This window comes from Heptranchias perlo, chromosome 2 (genome assembly GCF_035084215.1).
Source record: "Heptranchias perlo isolate sHepPer1 chromosome 2, sHepPer1.hap1, whole genome shotgun sequence".
NCBI classification, from domain to species: domain Eukaryota; kingdom Metazoa; phylum Chordata; class Chondrichthyes; order Hexanchiformes; family Hexanchidae; genus Heptranchias; species Heptranchias perlo.
This window is the reverse complement of record NC_090326.1, coordinates 96,247,055-96,268,949: the sequence shown is the minus strand read 5'-3', so window position 1 is coordinate 96,268,949 and position 21,895 is coordinate 96,247,055. Positions and strand designations below refer to the sequence as shown.

Below are 21,895 nucleotides of genomic sequence, written 5' to 3'. Positions count from 1 at the left end.
CTTCTCCCAGGGTCCTAGCGTCGCCTGAACTGACGCTGGGCTCTTCTCTGCTTCCTAGTCGAGGAAATGCCTGAAGAAAAGTAAGTTTGTGGGTTAGTATCAATCTATGGAGCGGTGAGGAGTGTTGGTTCACCGGTCCGAACAATTTCAACCCAATTAATAAATTGCTTGACATTTATTTGCCTGAACTCAATCTCTTGATGTGTTATACTGCAGGCTATGTGCTATTCTCTACTATGTGCTATTATTTACCTATGTAACCAAATCTAAATAAATGATAACAAACCTTTCTATGCTTGTCTTTTATCTATGTGCTGAACAAGAACTAAACAGCAATAAAAATTAAAGTATGGTGTAATCCTTTTAATTTCCTTACAAACTAAGTTTAAAAAATTAAAATTAAAACTGATTCTGAAAGGTTCATAATCCAGCAGGTGTAATTGTTCCAGGAGCTGAAACTCTGATTGATGTCTCGATGGAGACAATGGCAGTTTTCATCTAATTTATTTTTAGTGAATTTTGCTCTTATCTAGGTTAGGGCCATCACTGTTTGAGAAGCAGGACTCGTTCACTTTAAATACTTTCAGTAGCCATATGCTGGCAGAGGCAGAGCTTTTTAAAAAACCTTATTGTAGAATCTCTTTCTTTCAGACATTAAAACAGCTTCTATTTATGTTTTCATTCTCACTTATAATGTACAATGATAGTGTTTGTAGCTGTACAAATTTGCCAACATTTGTGTCATTGTATGTTTCATGTACACCTTGGTAAGTGTGATATGTGACCCTCTGGCTCTATACACTTGAAGAAGTTTTTCAGAACTGTAAGGCAAGAAAGAAAGAATTCCTGTGGATTAAACTAGGGAACAAAAACAATCCCATTGTGATATTGCTGGCTATCTATTGCATGCCTGGCATCATTTTTCCATTCTTTTAATAAGGTGCACTGTTGTAACTTACTTTCGTTTTGGAGAGCTCAGCGGGCATGCTATTAAATACTTTAATTCTTTATCAGTTTGATTACTGTAAAGCTGTGCAATGTAATACCCCTGCTTCCTGAATCACTCACAGGAGTGCATGAGATCGCTGGCTGCTGTGTTCCATTAGGATTCCTGAGAGGGTCCTGCTGCCGACTGCACCTCTTGTGCTGCCGCATGTGCAGCCTGACCCTGCAATTTGTGTGGTTTTAAGTGAGGTGAATGTAATAGGCTGTGAGTGAAGGAACACTCCCAGGTGACTGATGGAACAGGTTCGAGGGGCCTATTCCTGTTCCTAAGGCTGGTGTTGTAGATGGCACAGTGCTGCTTCATAGGAACTTTGGGTCAGGGGTAGTCCATTCAGCCCCTTGAGCCTGTTCTGCCATTCAATTAGATCATGGCTGATCTGTACCTCAACAAGGGCATTGATGGTAAACAATTCAAACACAGTGTGAAGCATGCCATTGTAAGTGGCAGACATGCTTGGTACAGTGCATTCTGAAGGTGTGGCTTGCTCCATTTATATCACCTGACCTCATGAGATCATAAAACTTTATTTCTGGCACAGGATGGCCCTGTGTGTGGTGTTGAGATTGGCATTCACTGCCCTAGCCACCTCTTTGTACTGTACACGACCAGCTCTCTCTGCTCTATTCCAAATAGGCCTCCTTCCTCTTCATGACTTCATTCAGCAACATTCTGCCAGCTGCATTGGTGAACCTAGGGGTTTTCTGCACTTCCATAGGTCTCAGATTTTTTGATCAGAAACTGTTGTGATCCACTATAAATCTGTTCTGCTGGATGCCTGGCCCAATAAGCTGCCACGGGTTTTTAAATCCTGCATCAGGGTGCTAGTTTGTGCTTCCCAAAGACGAGCTCCCCATCAGTGGCATTCCTGACGCTTGGAGCTCACCCTAATTACTTTAATTCACCTGACCCTAAATACTACAGTTGCGTCAGCTCACTTACATTGGCCGAGTGCAAATTCCTTCTTCCACTCGAGAAATTGCCAAGTGGAAAATTCAGGCCAATGTCTGTTTCCCAGGCAGGCTCTAAGCAGCAATTTCACATCACTGAAGAAACGTATGGAGCTGCTGACCAACACCACTGACTGTCTAAATACCTCTGTTTATTACACTGAAATGATGTATTCTTTCTGATGGGCAACATTATGTAGTGGGTATGGCTTAGAGTTTGGGAGTTCAAGTCCCACCAAGACAAGTTGTGAAATTGAATTCCATAAATCTGATCATGTTTGGACTGACACCAGAAAAAAATGACCACAAAAGCTGCCAGGTTATTGTAAAAACACAATTGGTACATTAATGTCCTTCAGGGAAAGGAATCTGCTACCCCTGCCCAGTCTGACCTACACATTGCGCGGTTGACTCTGGCAAGCCATTCAGTTGTTAAAAAAAACATGATGATGAAGGCAGCCCACCATCACTTTCTCAAGACAACTAAGGATGGGCAATAAATGTAGCCCAGCCAGTGTCACCCACATCTCGAGGCCAAGTGAAAAAGAACTGCCCCTCCCTCCCACATTTTACTTTTCTGTATTTTCCCCTCTGCCCTGTCCATCCAAATTATTTTTTAATGTAGGGATTTTTTGATTGATCAAACTGTATATTTGCTATTCACACCAATAAAGTAAGGAATTCATGAACTTTTTTTGTGTCCAAAGTTGAGGCCATCTCCATAGCTGCTGCTGCTGCTATTTCTGCCCTTCAGCTCAAACCTCTCCCTCTCATCCATCCCATTCTCTGCAGTTTCTCCCTCATCTCCCTCTCAACCTTCAGTGCCACATATTGTCTATGAAGCCTGCCACCTGTTCCCTTGATTCCCTTCTGTCCCTATTCCTAACCTCATCGTATTAGCCCTCCATGCTCGCTGACATGGTCAATCTGTCTCTTTCCTCTAACACTGACCCTATCTCCTTCTAGATCATTGTTAACCCTTCCTCAAGAGACCCACTCTTAAGATCTATATTCTCTACAACTATCGCCCATCTCCAATCTTCCCATTCTTTCCGAAGTCCTGAAACTTGTCATTGCCTTGCAATGATGCTATCAGTTTTCTCACCATTCCTTGTTCAAGTCCCTCAAAACTGCATTCTGGCATGCTCACAGCACTAAGACCACATTGGACAAAGTCACAAATAACAACCGTGATTGTAGATCTCTGTCTCTCCTGCATGTGAGGAATGCTATAGGAGTGGAAATTGCTTTTGCTCTTCCATTGACCTACCAGATGGTACACTTTAGTTATATGTGAAAGGCACTGGCCAATTTTCTGCTGCTCATGAAGATTATTTGGTTGAAGGTTGGCAAAGTTTACTCTCCACAGATAGTCCAAGTGAGCATGAAACCATGACAATTTAAACTATGATTGTGTCCTCCAATTGGCAGTCCAATCCGGTAGTGTTGTAGCTGTCTTCGTAAGTTATTTACTTTTATTTCTGTTGATCAAAGACATTATTGTTGGTCAGGCTCACAGGAGGTAACAATCCTATGTGTAACACATCTTGTGGATAACAGTTTTGTGGTGATCAGCTCTCCATTTGGATTTTGCTGCATCTTTTTTCTTTAATTTCCTGTTGGAACTTGTATTTGTAAGCCGAACACTATTAATTGACATGCTTAATTTGAATATATATGTGACAACTCATTCTGTTAGTTTGCCATTAACAGGGCCTATTGGTAAATATATGACCAGTTGCAATTTGTGAAAATATCCTAAGCAAATTCATTCAAATCCTGATACAGTGCCAGTTATATTGAACCGTGTGTTTTTATGGTTCTGCGGCCAATTGTGCTCACATTGCTCTTAAATAGACTCTCTAATCAAACACACTATACGTCATATCTACCTTCCTTTCTAAATAATGGTATTTTCTTTCACTGCAGGATAATGATGTCCGAATTATTCTTGGCCAGTTTGATGAAAACATGGCAGCGAAGGTATTCTGCTGTGTAAGTATGAAGCATTGACATTAGCATTAATCAGAATTTATTGTTCCATACATCAAATCACATGTATTGTAAGAAAAGTTGTATCATGAGTGACTGGTCAAAACATTGTACTTGTGTTGATAATTGCTTAGTATATAAAGCAGAAAGAGGGTATACAAGTATGTTAAATCAGCATTGTTGCTGTTTTAAGTTGTTTTCAAAACAATGAGAAAAAATGGCTAATGGAAACATGAGAATTGCTTGACAGAATTAAACAATAAATAATTAAGAACAGAAAAGACAAGGTGAGCTATTTACAATCACACACAAGGATGTTCAAAAATATCTTTGTTTTTGCACCTGTATGATTTGAGTGATAATAAATGCATTCCTTATCTATTTAAGAAGCAGTAATCATGCGCAATAAAATCATAAAATGCTGGAAATACTTAGCAGGTCAGGCAGCATTTGTGGAGAGAGAAACAGAATTAATGTTTCAGGTTGTGACCTTTCGTCAGACCTGGAAGAAGTTTGAGATTTAACAGTTTTTAAGCAAGTACTGAGCTTGGGAAAGGGGCTCATTCATGTGTAAACTTATCTGGGTCACATTTAAAGCTGCAATAAAAGCTACATTGCAGCCTGACAGGTAAAAGAATTGGTACTGAGCTATTGACCTTAAATCAGCATGGTCTTTACAAGTGCTGATGAACTGTTTACGGCATTTCGGTGAGGTGTGTCCATATACATTTAAACACAGTATTTGAACTCTTGATTAGAGAACTAACAAAAATTGATCTATGTGGAAGCCAGACAATCCCAGGCCACAAACCTAAGACCAAGTGGCAGCCTGCTGATATTGAAAATTATAAACTGTACAACATATAATTCAGTGTAAGACTTGATCTCTATTTTTCCATGATGTGGGGCCGTCTGGACAGATTTAATTTTGTATTTTTTTCCATTTCCTATTGGATTTTCTGTTATTACCTCTTACAGATGGGAAGGCTTAGTCAGACAGATGCACTTACGTAGGAAGACACTGGCCTAATATGAAACTTTTTCTCCTTGAGATTGAATTCTTTGTGGAGTCGGGCTGGTCCAGTCAGATTCCTGTCCGCTAAGGTTAAGCACTGTGGGGGGAATGTTCTGGTACGATTGAATAGTTACAGATACTCATTCACTAATTTCATAGTGGTTCCATCGCCAGACTGGCTGAGTCAGACATCTCCAGTGAGTGACGACAAGTCCATATTATCAGAAATGGGAGACCAACATTGTGGAGTAGAAATTCCCCTATTAATTTTGGTGAAATTGCTGATCTGTAATTTGTCAACTTGTCAACCATATAAAATAAGGGGGCTAACGACTCAGTTAAAATAGTAAGCAATGGAATTTTACAATGAGCACATAACCGAATACATTAAAAATACCAAACACAGGTATTTCTACCCTTTATATTTAGAACTAGAGTCATCTGAGATCGTATAGAAAAGATCTTTATCAGTAAAGAAAACAGCATCTTATGGCCAAAATAATGGCCTAAGCAAGGAAGAAAGAACTTTCATCTATATAATTTCATTTATATCCTCAGGCCATCCCAACGTGCTTTACAACCTGTGAATTACTTTGAAGTGCAGTCACTGTTGTTTTGAAGTATAGTCACCATTAGTGAATAATACAGATTGTTGGGGACTAAAATCTGCACAAAGAGGGCGAAATTCCTGTTGCCAACAATTTCAGTGAAAAAGTTGGCTTAAGTACAGAACAAAAAATTCCATTTTGTACTTATGCTGACTCTTTTGCTACATTTATCAGCTGAGGAAATTTCACCCTGAGGTATTCCGATTACATTCTTGGAGGTGAGAATGAAGATTAAGCAGTGTGTCATTATCACATCCCAAAAACACCAATACAAAGAAAAGAGAGGTGGGACACTTCATTATAATATTTAAATCAAACTCCCACAGCACAATTGGGAGCCTGATTTAAATTTAATGGTTGCCAGCCGTGTTTCCCAGGGCTCGGGAAACCCGGCAGCAAAATGGAGATGGGAGCTGCCGGCTCAAGCAGGTAAGTGCTTTTTCGAGCACTGCTTGTGAGCCAGGAGGAGCAGCAGCGCTCCCCCAGGCCCCTCAGGCAAACCTTCTGCCGATCACTAATGCGATCAGCTGACCCCCCTGCCCACCAAGCCCCGATCATTTCATTCCATCCCTCCCTCCCCATTGGCATCCTCCAACTCCCCCCCCCACCCCCTCACCAAGCCCCGTTCTTTCTGGTTTTTTCTCCTTCGCCCCCCACCCCCGCCACCTCCCCTCCTTCTGTAAATATTGGGGCCACTGTTTTAGATTGTGTCAGCAAAGCACATTTACCCAAGTCAATATTTAACACCAGTCACACAAGGGGTGCCATCTGAGCAGTGAACCTATGAGTTGGTGCTTTTCCATATTTTGTGCTTTCCTTATAATATTTCAGTCCAACCTTACTGAAGGTATTATCTGGTTAGAAATGGTTATTTACTTTACGTACTTAGAGCTAGAGATATGCTTTCCAGATATGCAGACCAACAATATCCAGCACATTAAAATGAACATAAAACATGGAAGAGAAAAGAAAAGGCTGTTCAGCCATCAAATGTGCTCCCTACACAGACCATCTGCAATTTACTCTATCATTGTTTCTAGTCCACAACAGTACAATCTCCCAAAAGAAAAATTTTGCCCAAATATTCCTTCATCCCAAAAGTAATCAAGCAAAACTCCATAGAGAGCCACATATCCAAGTTTGCAGACGACAAAAAGATAGGCAGCATTGTAAGCAGTGTCGATGGAAGCATAAAATGACAGAGATATTAATAGATTAAATGAATGGGCAAAACTGTGGAAAATGGAATTCAGGGTAGACAAGTGTGAGATCATCCACTTTGGACCTGAAAATCATCGACCAGAGTATTTTCTAAATGGTGAAAAGCTCGAAACAATGGAGGTCCAAAGAGACTTAGGGGTCCACGTACATAGATCATTAAATTGTCATGGACAGGTACAGAAAATAATCAAAAAAGCAAAAGAAATGCTGGAGAACTAGAATACAAGGGGGTAGAAGTTATGCTACAGCTATACAATGCCCTGGTTAGACCACACCTGATGTACTGTGTTCAGTTCTGGGCATCGCACCTTAGGAAGGATATATTGGCCTTGGAGGGAATGCAGCGTAGATTTACTAGAATGATATCTGGATTCCAAAGGTTAAATTACGAGGAGAGATTACACAAGCTAGGGTTGTGTTCCCTGGAAATTAGAAGATTAAGGGGCGATTTGGTCAAACTTTTCAATATATTAAGGGGAACTGATAGGGTAGATAGAGAGAAACTATTTCCACTGGTCGGGGAGCCTAGGACTAGGGGACATAGCCTAAAAATTAGAGCCAGGACTTTTAGGAGTGAAGTTAGGAAATGCTTGTACATGCAAAGGGTGGTAGAAGTTTGGAACTCTCTTCCGCAAACGGCAGTTGATGCTAGCTCAATTGTTAAGTTTTAATCTGAGATTAATAGATTCTTGTTAACCAAAGGCATTAAGGGATATGGGGCTAAGATGGGTATATGGAGTTAGGTCTCAGATCAACCATGATCTCATTGAATGTCAGAACAGGCTCGAGGGGCTAAATAGAATCATAGAATCATAGAAATTTACGGCACAGAAGGAGGCCATTCAGCCCATCGTGTCTGTGCCGAAATGACCTCCTCCTGTTCCTGTGTTCCAAAATATTCATCCCGCGCTACATCTGCAGTATTCAAAAACAGCATATTGTCCTCCAAAGACAAGACCTTCCCCTACCCCATGCCAGCAGCACAGGAACTATCATGTTCGATGAAGCACTTGATCATCTCACTGCATATCTATCCCTATAACTAACTCTACACCACTTGATCAGCTACATATTTCAACAGTGGTACTGCTGCTGTCTTGAGCACACTGAATACTGGCATTCTGATAACATGACCGTACCAATGTGGTACCACAGACAAGTGACAAAAGATAGCAGGGTTCACCATATATCAAAAAGCTGTTTCAATATTTCAGTCACACTTTGTGTATTCATCATTAGTCTTGCTCCTGAACGGCATGTTAGAAAGGAACATAGATAATTTTTTTTTAATTCATTCATGGGATGTGGGCGTCGCTGGCAAGGCCAGCATTTATTGCCCATCCCTAATTGCCCTTGAGAAGGTGGTGGTGAGCCGCCTTCTTGAACCACTGCAGTCCGTGTGGTGAAGATTCTCCCACAGTACTGTAAGGAAGGGAGTTCCAGGATTTTGACCCAGCGACGATGAAGGAACGGCGATATATTTCCAAGTCAGGATGATGTGTGACTTGGAGGGGAACATGCAGGTAGTGTTATTCCCATGTGCCTGCTGCCCTTGTCCTTCTAGGTAGTAGAGGTTGCAGGTTTGGGAGGTGCTGTCGAAGAAGCCTTGGCAAGTTGCTGCAGTGCATCCTGTGGATGGTACACACTGCAGCCACAGTGCGCCGGTGGTGAAGGGAGTGAATGTTTAGGGTGGTGGATGGGGTGCCAGTCAAACGGGCTGCTTTGTCCTGGATGGTGTCGAGCTTCTTGAGTGTTGTTGGAGCTGCACTCATCCAGGCAAGTGGAGAGTATTCCATCACACTCCTGACTTGTGCCTTGTAGATGGTGGAAAGGCTTTGGGGAGTCAGGAGGTGAGTCACTTGCCACAGAATACCCAGCCTCTGACCTGCTCTTGTAGCCACAGTATTGACATGATGAGTATGTTGAGTGTCCGCTTAGCCCAGTGGTAGCACTCTTGCTTCTGAGTCTGAAAGTCATAGGTTCTGGCCTCACTTCAGGGACATAAATACATAATCTAGGCTGGCAGTTCAATGTAGTTCTGAGGGAGTGCTGCATTATCAGAGGGTCATCTTTCAGATAAGATGTTTAACCAAGGTTCCGTCTTCCTGTTCAGGTGGACATAAAAGATCCCATGGCATTATTCAAAAAAGAGCAGGGAGATCTCCTGGCCAATATTAACCCCTCAATCATGAAGTTAAATTGAAACTATAGTATAGTAGCATACCCTTCTATTCCTTTCTCCCTCTTTTGCTGATCTAGTATCCCCTTAAATGTATCTATGCTATTTGTCTCAACTACTACTTGTGGTAGTGCATTCCATATTCTTACCACTCTTTGGGTAAAGAAGTTTCTCCTGAATTCCCTATTGAGCTTACAAGTGACTATTTTATATTTATGACCTCTAGCTTGGGATTCCCACAAATGGAAACATTTTCTCTACATCTACCCTATCAAACCCTTTCATTATCTTAAAGACCTCAATCAGGTCACCCCTCAGCCTTCTCTTTTCTAACGAAAAGAACCCCAGCCTGCTCAGCCTTTCCTGGTAAGTATATCCTCTCAGTTCTGGTATAATTCTTGTGAATCTTTTTTGTACCCTCTCCAATTGCCTCTATATCATTTCTATAGTATGAAGACCAGAACTGTGCACAGTACTCCATGTGTGGTCTAACAAAGGTTCTATACAAGTTTAACATAACTTCTTTGCTTTTCAATTCTATCCAACTAGAAATGAACCCCAGTGCTTGATTTGCCTTTTTTATGACCTTATTAACCTGCATCACTACTTTTAATGATTTGTGTATCTGTACCTCTAGATCCCTTTACTCTTCTATTCCATTTAGATTCTTAGATTCAAGCAGTATGCCTCCTCCTTATTCTTCCTACCAAAATGCAGCACCTTACACTTATCTGTATTGATCAACACATCAAAACAGATTAACTGGTCATTTATCTCACTGCTGTTTGTGGGACCCTGCCATGTGCACATTGCATTTGCCTACAAAACAGTGACTATACTTTAAAAAAATTAATTGGCTCCGAAGTACTTTGGGATGTCCTGAGGATATGAAAGGCACTTTATAAATTAAAGTTCTTTCTTTACTATATGAATGTAAATTCTTTCTTTCTGGAGGGGTAGATTAACAAAGGGATTTAGAGTTCAATGATCATAAATCATTTAAAAACTAGCTAGTAGGTACAATAAACAATCAAAAAAGGAAACGGGACACTGGCTTTACAATAAAAGCATTGAATATAAAAGCAAAGAAGTACTATTGCAGTTATGTAGAGTGCTGCTCAGATCTCATTTGGAATATTATGTTTAGTTATGATTAGTATGCCGACCTTGGAGAAAGTCCAACAACAATTCACCAGGATGATTCCTGTAATTAAGTTGCCGAGCTATGATGACAGACTGGGCAAACTTAGATTATATTCATGAACATTATGAGGTTAAGCAGTGATTTGATTGAAGGGATTTGACAGGAGTGGCTTCCGTTAGTTGAGGAATCTAGAACATGGAGAAATAGTCTTAAACATTTGTATTAAACCAGTTAACTGTGGATCCAGAAAAAAATATCTTCAGAGAAAGGGTTGCGAGAATGTGGAATTTAGGTATTTAAAAAGCAAGTAGATACTTACTTTTGGAAACAAGGATATTAAGAGATATGAAGAAAAGGCAGGGAATTATGATCACACTGGTACAACATCTATAGCAAACAAAATGGGAGAGCAGACTCCATGGTACTTCTGTTTCTATGTAGAAAATATGCAAGTAGAAGATTTTGGCTCAGTGTTTACAGCTATTATTGCAAATATGCCAAATCTTTTATAAGTATTTAGATGCACTAAAACTTAGGTCTTTAGCAGAAGACATTTGTGTACCTCAGATTTAAAAAAAAACACAAGAAGATCAAGAGACAATGTACCTGTTGGTATTGATAAAGAATTATTGGAAATGAAGACTACAATGTAAAATTGGATCATATATATTTTTATTTGTTCACAGGATGTGGACACTGCTGTCAAAGCCACATTTATTGCCCATCCCTAGTTGCCCTGAGTAATGTAGGGCCATCTCCTTGAGTCATTGCAGTCCTTGTGATGATGGTGCTCCCATGATGGTGTTTGGCAAGAAATTTGACGATTTTTACCTAGCAACAATGAAGTATGTTCAAGTCAGGATGGCATATAATTTGGTGGGGGGGGGTGCAGGGGGCAACTTGGTAATCAAAGCCTATAAGTGGTTCTTGTTCATCTTGAGTTTAAGAGTGCACCAGTACTGCCAAATATCTTATTATAAAATAGTGTGGCCCCAGGATGTAACAACGGAATCCTCTTGTAATCTGAACTGGATACATGTGTCTTTCACGTGTGCGCTCATATGTGCTTCTCCAATCTTTCAATAGGTGGATTGATAAAACTTTAACGAGACATGGTTAAATACGAATCGTTAAGCTGCTTTATTTTACAGACTGCAAGTGAATGTACAGAGTAACAACTGAATCAAATTTCACTTCATTTAACTTCACTGCTCTCTGCACACCATAAGAAATATAATGGGTCAGACTTTGCTGTGAGCGGCGAACAAACATTGCCAACGATTCGTTAGACTTGCACTTGCCCATAGACTTTCTATGGGTTTTTTTCATTTGTTCATGGGATGTGGGCGTCGCTAGCAAGGCCAGCATTTATTGCCCATCTCTAATTGCCCTTGAGAAGGTGGTGATGAGCCGCCTTCTTGAACCGCTGCAGTCCGTGTGGTGAAGGTTCTCCCACAGTGCTGTTAGGAAGGGAGTTCCAGGATTTTGACCCAGCGACGATGAAGGAACGGCGATATATTTCCAAGTCGGGATGGAGTCTGACTTCGAGGGGAAAGTACAGGTGGTGTTGTTCCCATTTGCCTGCTGCCCTTGTCCTTCTAGGTGGTAGAGGTCGCAAGTTTGGGAGGTGATGTTGAAGAAGCCTTAGCGAGTTGCTGCAGTGCATCCTGTGGATGGTACACACTGCAGTCACGGTCTGCCGATGGTGAAGGGAGTGAATGTTTAGGGTGGTGGATGGGGTACCAATGAAGCGGGCTGCTTTGTCCTGGATGGTGTTGAGCTTCTTGAGTGTTGTTGAGAATTGCATGGCAAGTTACTGTCAACGGGACATCCAAATAGCATGGCACCCTCTACAGGGCATGTGGGACCTGTGTGAACAGGGCAAGCAGCTGTGTATCTCCTTAACCAATCAGATTGAAGAATCATTAATGAGCAGCACAGAGTCTGAACCAGGAAGTGTAAGTTAAAATAATGAATTCAATGTCAAATCAGCTACAGAAAGTGAAATAAAGAGAGGGAAAGAAAGATCGGATTAAGAGAGAGAGATAAAAGAGATAGAAAGGAAAAGTAAAGAAGAAAATGTATTTACTTTTTTAAAAAATCTTGTAAGGTTCTTGGACGGGACACCAATTTGTTTGCAAATAATCTTTATTGAGTTCCACCGAGTCTTGACACATTCAATATCTTAAGCAATAGTCATACAGAAAAATAAACAATATTACCCATTTTCGCTCTGGATAGAGAATGTAACTTTCATTGATTCTTTCGTTCTTGTCTCTCTCTCTATGAATTATGAAGGAAAGCTTAAGATCTTTATAGGGCACTAGTCACGCACAACCATCCCTTAAAAGGAGTTGTTTTTCAGTTTCTTAACTGAACATTGTCTTGTTTGTTTATGATATAGGCTACCCTCTTTATCTGAGAGACCACTGACCCCTTATTCAGCATTCCTTGCTAACATTTGAATGGGGAGCCAGACGGCGAAATGTTGCTTTCATACGGCTTACCAAGGAACAGTGGATCTTGGACAGCCACTTCCGGATTTTCATGTTTAACTGTGCATGTGCACTCGCCAGAAGTTGCTGTCCAATTTGCACATAAATAATGTTGAGTGCTGTTAGCCTCATCATCATTTTCACATCAAAATCCAGCCCAATAAATTACACCACACTACCCCACATTCGTAGGCTAACTTGACTTTCATTTTTCTGGTCAGCCTTCTGGTTGTACCAGCTCTGGGTTTGAAATGAGGAAACTTTCCTTCCCTAGACCTACTGTCCTAACTTAGCCCTTGTGTTCCTTTCCTTTTGCCTTCTGTATTCACAGGAAGTCAAAGGGCTTGTCTTCTGACCCATCCCAATGTCTAGGAATTGGTCATTAGGGCATCAATTTAACTGGCACTCCCCTCCCAGGGGTGGACTTTTGCCAAGCAGCCCAATCTGAGTTTTAAAGGAAAGCAGAGATTTTAACAAACCATGTGTGAACGCATGCTGGAATCATCTCAATCTGTTAACAGCTTATCTATTTATCACAATTTGATAAAGAAAACACAGTTGGACAGGACCATTCTTTCCAAGAGCGCCCAATAAGACATGTGATTTCCCCCCTCCCCCCCCCCACTGTTCAATTGCCTTGTCCTCTGCTTAAAACAAAGATGCTGTACTTTGTGCATTAAAATCTTGGATTCAACTTCAGATCAAAACCATAGTTTAAATCAAGAATGCCTCCCATGTAGATCAGGAAGGAATCCTGAAATGCGACAGATAGCTGAAAGTGTCCAATGTGAAAAGAATTTGTGAAAATTTAGCACAACTCCTGGTGATTGTGATAAATCAGCACAAAGTGATATAAATTAACCAGTTCCACTCAAAAGGATGACAGGGGCAACTGCTGTGGGAAATGGAAATGTTACACGTTACAATGGTGTAGTAGAGGATGAGGCTGTAGTTGAGGAACATTCTTGGAGCAGAGACGAGGGACACTTACTCTCCAACTGTACTGTACACTGGGTACCTGAAATGGAAAATGTTCTATTCCCCAGCACTAACATCCCTCATTTTAATGAGCACAAAAAAGCAAAATCACCAAAAAAAATCGGCTTTGAAATCAGCTTTTAAAATATGAAACCTATTGTTTCCTACATTACAACAGTGAATACACTTCAAAAGTGCTTCATTGGTTTCAAAGCGCTTTGGGATATCCTGAAGTTGTGAAAGGCGTTATATAAATTCAAGTTCTTTCTTTATTAATAGTACAGCTCGTAGTGTGCACTGAAGCATTCACATATTCATCTGAAATTTCACGCCCTTCACTCTCAGTCTATCTGAAATGCTAGTCTGAGGATCAACATGGGGAAGGGAGGGTTGGGGGTTTGCCAATGTGAGAAAACAAACATTTCTGATAACACCAAATAAGGGATTTTCTCTTTTGTGCATCTGTGCACTCATCCAGAAAATGAAACATTTTCCCACTTCACACAAGCTAGAACGTTATATGTTTTCAGGTCATGTCTTGCTCTACCCTGACAGCTTCTGGACCACAAGGCATTTCGCTGACTCTCAATGTTGACCGCTTTACATTGTAGCATGGAGTGGGTGATGAGCAGAAAACAAAAAGTGGCCGCTCCAGGAAATGAATGATAAAGCAGACAAAAATAATATGGAAAGAAATGCAGTTATTACTAGGATTGGGAGCCCACAGTTAGAGAGCACAGTCACTGGGGGAAGCAATGTCAGATAGTTCTAATCCTCTAAATAACAAGAGCAGAGATATTTCTGCTGTGCTCTACCCATGCTCAGGAATCATTTCTGGTGGAGCATGGAGCAGGAGTGAACTGGTAAATACAAGCAGACTGTTCTGCTTACACTGATTTTTTTTTGTTTATTTTTCAATTTTTCTGTCATTTAGTTTTGTACTTATCAAGGTAAAGAAGCACCAGATGCCCAAAACTGCCAAAGACGCTCTACTCGCAGCCCCTCTCCTTGATCCATGAACTTAGGTGGGGTCAGCAGCAAGGGCTACAGGTGGCTGCATCCCAGCAATTATGGGATGTGCTCCATATGGATTTTCAGAGCTCTGGTCTTTAAATATTGTCACAACACTGTGGCTGGAAGAAAATTCAGGATGTTTAAACACAATAATATACTCAAGTAACATCATTAATAAACATGGTGTATGTCTGGTAACGATGCAGTGTTCCATGTCTACAACACCCTTTACTATGGAATGATATAATGCAGGTTGACAGCTGTGACTTTTCTCTGCACAGTGCATTCACAATCACAACTATGCCATCAATTACATTATCCAGTTGAAGGCAGGAGCCGCGCCACAGTGAGGGGAAGATTGAAAGCCAAATCATGCTAACTACTTGCAGCCAATTCAAATGCAGACCCGTGGAAGGCCTAAGAGCAGCTTGTCAGCCCGCCTTCTAAGCATGAAAATTGTGCTTGGAAATGTAAAGAGAAGGGCAGAAAGTAATAAATAAAATTTAGGGGAAAATTGATAAAAGGTCAATTAACTTTCTCCCCAAACTGCACTTATTCAGGCAGCTGACCTGCTGACCAGGACTTCAGTAATGTCTCTCAAAGCAGTTGCTGGAAGGTTCATGAGAGTGCAGAATTCTACTTCTTCCTGCTCTACCATAAGGAGACTGTCCATCTGAATGGCATGAGGAAAATAAACCTGTAACTGCCATGCACTGCTGAGGGTTTCTTCTTGCTGGCTTATACAAGAATTAAAAGCAACATCTATAGCATTAAAAAGGCTCCTTGATATTGAATAGCATTCGTTGATTATGATGAGACCTGCGGATATCTGAAAGCTCTCAATATCCCAGAGCAACATTACTATCCTACCAACATCACCTCTTCACTCCCATCACAAACACTACCTTTGGAGCTACCAGCAAAATGTTTATTATGTGTTGACAGCTGAGAAAAAATTGTCAGTGAAAAAATGTGGTGTTAACATTTCTTCTGAAGTATGAAGGCTAAAAGGCAAATAATAGAAAACACCAAAAAAGAAACAAAATAACTTCAAGGGTTTGTTAATGCCTCAAATCTTCACTCAGAGGGTGGTGAATCTTTGGAATTCTCTACCCCAGAGGGCTGTGGAGGCTCAGTCGTTGAGTACATTCAAAACAGAGATCGATAGATTTCTAGATATTAAAGACATCAAGGGATTTGGGGATAGGGCAGGAAAATGGCATTGAGGTAGAAGATCAGCCATGATCTTGTTGAATAACGGAGCAGGCTCGAGAGGCCGGATGGCCTACTCCTGCTCCTATTTCTTATGTTCTTATGTTCAAATGGGCTTGTTGAAGGTAAATTCTGTGCAAGTAGTGCTGCTTTTCCCGGGGTGCAATGTGAACAAACTTTCATAAGAACATAAGAACATAAGAAATAGGAGCAGAAGTAGGCCAATCGGCCCCTCGAGCCTGCTCCGCCATTCAATAAGATCATGGCTGATCTGATCCTAACCTCAAATCTAAATTCATGTCCAATTTCCTGCCCGCTCCCCGTAACCCCTAATTCCCTTTACTTCTAGGAAACTGTCTATTTCTGTTTTAAATTTATTTAATGATGTAGCTTCCACAGCTTCCTGGGGCAGCAAATTCCACAGACCTACTACCCTCTGAGTGAAGAAGTTTCTCCTCATCTCAGTTTTGAAAGAGCAGCCCCTTATTCTAAGATTATGCCCCCTAGTTCTAGTTTCACCCATCCTTGGGAACATCCTTACCGCATCCACCCGATCAAGCCCCTTCACAATCTTATATGTTTCAATAAGATCGCCTCTGATTCTTCTGAACTCCAATGAGTAGAGTCCCAATCTACTCAACCTCTCCTCATATGTCCGCCCCCTCATCCCCGGGATTAACTGAGTGAACCTTCTTTGTACTGCCTCGAGAGCAAGTATGTCTTTTCTTAAGTATGGAGACCAAAAATGTATGCAGTATTCCAGGTGCGGTCTCACCAATACCTTATATAACTGCAGCAATACCTCCCTGTTTTTATATTCTATCCCCCTAGCAATAAAAGCCAACATTCCGTTGTTCCTTTCAGAACATCTGGTGAGATCAGATATTACAATGGGAAAGGATACACAACTTGTACAGTTTCAGCATTGCACTGTTGAGTTGTGACAGTCATCAGCCAACCATCTTCCAGCAGTCTTGAATACAACCTTTCTGACAGCCCAGAAATCAACACCGCTACTATCCTAGAATCATAGAAAGTTATGGCACAGAAGGAAGCCATTTGGCCCATCATGTCAGCTGACAAAGAGCTATCCAGTTTAATCCCACTTTCCAGCACTTGGTCCGTAGCCCTGTAGGTTACGACACTTCAAATGCACATCCAAGTATTTTTTAAATGAGTTGAGGGTTTCTGCCTCTACCACCCTTTCAGGCAGTGAGTTCCAGACACCCGCACCATCCTCTGGGTGAAAAAAATTCTCCTCAGCTCCCCCCTAATCCTTCTACCAATTACTTTAAATCTATACATGCTAGTCACTGACCCCTCTGCTAAGGGAAGTAGGTCCTCCCTATCCACTCTATTTAGTCCCATCATAATTTTAATTACCTCAACTAAATCTCCCCTCACCCTCCTTTGTTCCAAAGAAAACCCCAGCCTATCCAATCTTTTCTCATAGCTAAAATTCTCCAGCCCTGGCAACATCCTTAAGCTAGATCATGCATAACAGACTTCAACACAACTGCTGTTGTCATCCCTCAATGAAAATCCTAGTGTCAGTCCTCAGCAGAACAGCCTGTCAGCTGAAGCCCAATTACTGCCACCACCCAACTTCTGATGACAACCCACATGTTGGAATGAATGAAGGTATGGATAACCTGTCTTATTTCACTTCTGTCTGTGAGTTTTTCATTCATATGTTTCTGAAACTAAAACTTATCCACCATTTATAGCTATTCTCTCTATTTATAGCTATTCTCTCCATTTAAGAATGAATAACTTCTCAGTTGTAAGTTATTGGACGAATCAGTCTTTCTTAAAATGGAGAAGAAGAAGTTACGTCTAAGTATTAGTTTCAGGAACATATTAATGAAAGGCATCAGTGAATGATTCACACAGAGGAAATAAGCAGCTGACAAGTCAGCCGTAACTTTATTGATTTCAGTGTGTGGGGTTTCATTGAGGACTTCATTGGGGGTTCCCTTGAGGGCTTTTATGGGTGGTTGACTGGAAGCTGTTAGTGGTATTGAGTTCTAGGATTGTATCAGGATTGAACTGCAGGCTATTTGCGGAGAATTGGATGAGGGCTGCAAATATTTACATGAAGAAGAAAACACACATCCCGGGCAGTCAACCAGAATGTATATATTTTTACTAGCATTGAATTTTCCTTCCATTTTGCTGACTGCATTAGTGAATTCATAAATGTTTGTCAGTTCTCTACTAGTTAAGCAGCTCATTCAGTTACTGAAGAAATGTGTAACCAATGTAATTATAGTTGCACCCTGATTGGCCACATTCTGCTGAAAGAATTCACTAACCATGAACCTGACAGGTAAAAAAGATATTAAGGGATATGGGCCAAAGTTGGGTATATGGAGTTAGATCACAGATCAGCCATGATCTTATCAAATGGCGGAGCAGGCACGAGGGGCTGAATGGCCTACTCCTGTTCCTATGTTCCTATGTTTCTATATCTAGATAACTGGGCATTATCGGCAACCAAATTTTGGATGTAAAAAACAAATTTTCTTAAAAGAGGAAAAGATGGCCCATAGTATTGGAACTTTATTTGCCAGTGTGAAATTTCTGTATAGAATCATAGAAGGAGGCCAATCAGCCCATTGTGCTTGTGCCACTTCTCTGACAGAACTATCCATTCCTTCCATCCCTCTGTCCTTTCCCTGTACCCTTTTACATTTTTATTTTTCAATATTTACCCACTTCTTTCTTAAAAACTATTATGGATTCTGCTTCTGCTTCCACTATTGTTTGTAATGGGGCATTTTATGTCCTAACAACGCTTAATGTACAAACAATTCTCCTAATTCTTTTGGTGAAAATTTTAAATTTATGCCGTCTATAGTTATTGACTCATGAATAAGTGGAAACAGCTTTTCCCAACATACCTTATCAAAATCTCTCATAATTTTGAACACCTCAAAAAGATCTCTTCTCTGTGCTATTGAAAATATGTATAAATCTTTGTTTAATGTTCTGTATAGTCAATGGTATTGGCTTGCTCTTTGTTTTTAGGCCTATAACGAGAATATGTATGGAATTAAGTACCAGTGGATTATCCCGGGCTGGTACCAGCTAAACTGGTGGAAACTAGCTGCTTCCATTAATTGCACTGTGAAAAATCTTCTCACTGCCATGGAAGGATCTGTAGCTGTGGATTTTGAGCCACTCAGTACAAAATACATCAGGACAATATCTGGGCTGGTGAGTATAGATCTTTTCTCTGAACAATTATAATTTGCATACAAACATATGAAAGAATGACAAGAAATAAATCACAAGTGCCAAGAATGCTACCCTATGCATGAGAAGCTGCAACCCCATGCATTGCCTTCCCTAAGCACCGGTAATATTACGTTGAGGTGGGGGGGAGGGTGAAGAATAAAAAAACTAAGGAAGAAGTCAAAGTTTAATTTCATGTTGTCATGTTTCACAGTTTGTTTTTTTAAGTACTGATTATTAGTATTCTAATGTTCTCATCATCTCCTGCAGACACCTCAACAATATGAGCAAGAGTACAATAAAATGAGGGGTAGTGCTGAGTATAGCAAATTCCATGGATTTGCATATGATGGAATCTGGGTAATTGCCACAACATTACAACGAGCAATGGATAGTTTGAAACGGCTGGGCAATCCACAAACCATCCGGGATTTTAATTACGTAAACAAAGACCTTGGCCAGATCTTTCTCGATTCCATGAATGAAACCAACTTCTTTGGTGTGACTGTGAGTATTGTCATCTTTGACTGTTTTAATCTGTACTATTAGTGTATATTCAGTCATGTGTTAGTTGAATGCTGAAAGTTGATTGGTTGAAAGACATCCTCATTTTTCAATCGAAAAATAAAAGAACAAATTTTAAACTATCATAATATTAGTGCGAGATCATATTACAATCAACTGTAGATAGTATGGGGAAGGTATAAACAGAACAAACATGGTGTTTTCTTTCACTGCCTTATCAAATGGAAACCATAACAGAAGACCGACAGACTAACCCCTTTATTTGGTTGATCAACGGCAAAAGCAATTGACAGTAGAGCTGGAGAGAGAATTTGTGTGTAACTAGAAAAGAACCTCCACGTCATGTAAACAGAAACTACAAGTTAAGCATTCCTTTAGAAGCAACTTCATAACTTAGCAATCTCAACTTACAGCATAGACTGCCAATGAGTGCAGTGAAAGGAGAGCTGGTGTTTGCCAAAAAACCTTTTATTCATTTCTGCCTCATTGTATTCTTGCCGCTTTTAGATCTAGAATTTAGAAATCTAATGTGGGACCCAAAAAGTCGAATTGAAGGAAATGTTGGTGTAGAATTGATCATCCTTGGATGTCTTTATTATAACATTTGCTGTACAGTTTACTAAACTTGCTGCTGATAACAGGTAACAAACCATCAGTCATGTGTCAGTCCTTAATTATATTGAGAGACTGCCCAGTGTGGATACCTGTGATCTTTTTTCTGATGCGCTGTTGGAATATTATATGTTCAGTGGACTCCTGGGGTTATGTCAAAATCTAACACTGTTTACATTCACATGGGTTCATTGTTGCTTAAATGGAAAGTGTATTCTACTGAATTGTCCCATAAAGGGAGATAGCTATACTCCCAGCTGTGTCTCTCAGTCACCAATTGTTATCTTTGTATATGTTTTAATACTGCTGGTTGTTATTGGGTTAGGAGCAGACAGTTTATGATAAATTCAGCAAAGATGCACTCCTGTAAATATATTTATAAAATTTTCCTTTTGTTAGTATTTCTAGCAAAATTGTAAGTGCTTTTTTGAAGTAACCATGAACCTCTTTTCCAGAGACATCAGCAACAAGAAGTGTTGTAACATCAGCTGTCCCATTCACAATGTTACTGGAGCAGAACTTCATAATTTTGTAGCTGGAATTCTACACTAAATGTCTGCTCTAAGGTTGCCAATTACCAGCAATATTGAGGCATAAACATAATAATGAGGGACAAGTGAGAGACACTAATGAGTACAAATACCTACCTTAATAACATTTAGGACTGTATACCTATTCCTCATTGAATAAACTATAAGAGACATTGCTAAAATACGAATATAGGCTAATACTATGACATTAGACCCTTCTCCCTCATATATTCTAAAGACACTTTTCTCACTTCAAAGGTATCTATCTCAACTGACTCTTTTAGCGAGGGAAAACAAGATTATAATTTTTTATATTTTATTTTTTGAAAAAGATTCTTAGAATTAATTTTACAATTCTATTTGTAATTATTGGTGAAAAATTGTGGCCATTTTCTTCTAACAAAAATGTCAACAGCAAGGAATCTACAAAAATGTTATAGTTATGTTGGAGTATTTTCAATTGCCATCTTGCTTGTCATTTAGGAATGTAGAAATGTACAGAAAGAAATAAAGAACTTGCATTTATATAGTACCTTTCACACATTCAGGATGTCCCAGAGTACTCCACAGCCAATTAAATGCTTTTGAAGTATAGTCACTGTTGTAATGATTGCAAAAGAACATTGCGTCCATATATCCAGTTCCAAAGTTAAAAAATACTTTACGCTGTCTCTTATATCCCTCAATCGCTTCTTTCACCAAAAAACTATCAATTCCCTCTTGAATTTGCCAGCATTATCCACTTCCATGGTCTCCCATTTAGAAATCTTAATTACCTGTTCACCTTCCCTCTTCTGAGCTTGAGTCCATTGGCCCTGGTTTGCAGGCATATCGAACAATATATCATAGAGGTCAGGTAATCTATACCCCTTAAAATTTTGCAACTTTGATAAAGTCTTCCTTGAGTTTTTCTCCTATGTAAACATTCCCCGTTTACTTAATCTGTCTTCATAGGTCAGGTGCCTAACCCCAAACATCAGTTTAGTTGCCCTTCTCTGTGCTTTCTTCAAAGCCAGGATGCAGTACAGCGACCAACATTGTCCACAGTAATCAAGGAAGGCCCAAACAAGTGCTTTATACAAGTTCAGCATTCCTTCTTAGGATTTGTGCGCTATCCCACTGGTTATCTCCCCTAAGATCTGATTTGCTTTCTTTACTTCTATCACACACTGCGCTGATA

The 21,895-nt window shown here is 40.2% G+C and overlaps 1 protein-coding gene across 1 annotated transcript in view; it reads left to right on the top strand.

Moving 5' to 3' along the window:
- The window catches only part of gabbr2 (gamma-aminobutyric acid (GABA) B receptor, 2), a 971,826-nt gene that overhangs the window by 624,320 nt on the left and 325,611 nt on the right, over nt 1-21,895 (top strand). The window contains 3 exon segments of the mRNA XM_068004534.1: nt 3,883-3,948; nt 18,842-19,030; nt 19,319-19,555. Coding sequence (XP_067860635.1) covers nt 3,883-3,948; nt 18,842-19,030; nt 19,319-19,555 — 492 coding nt within the window.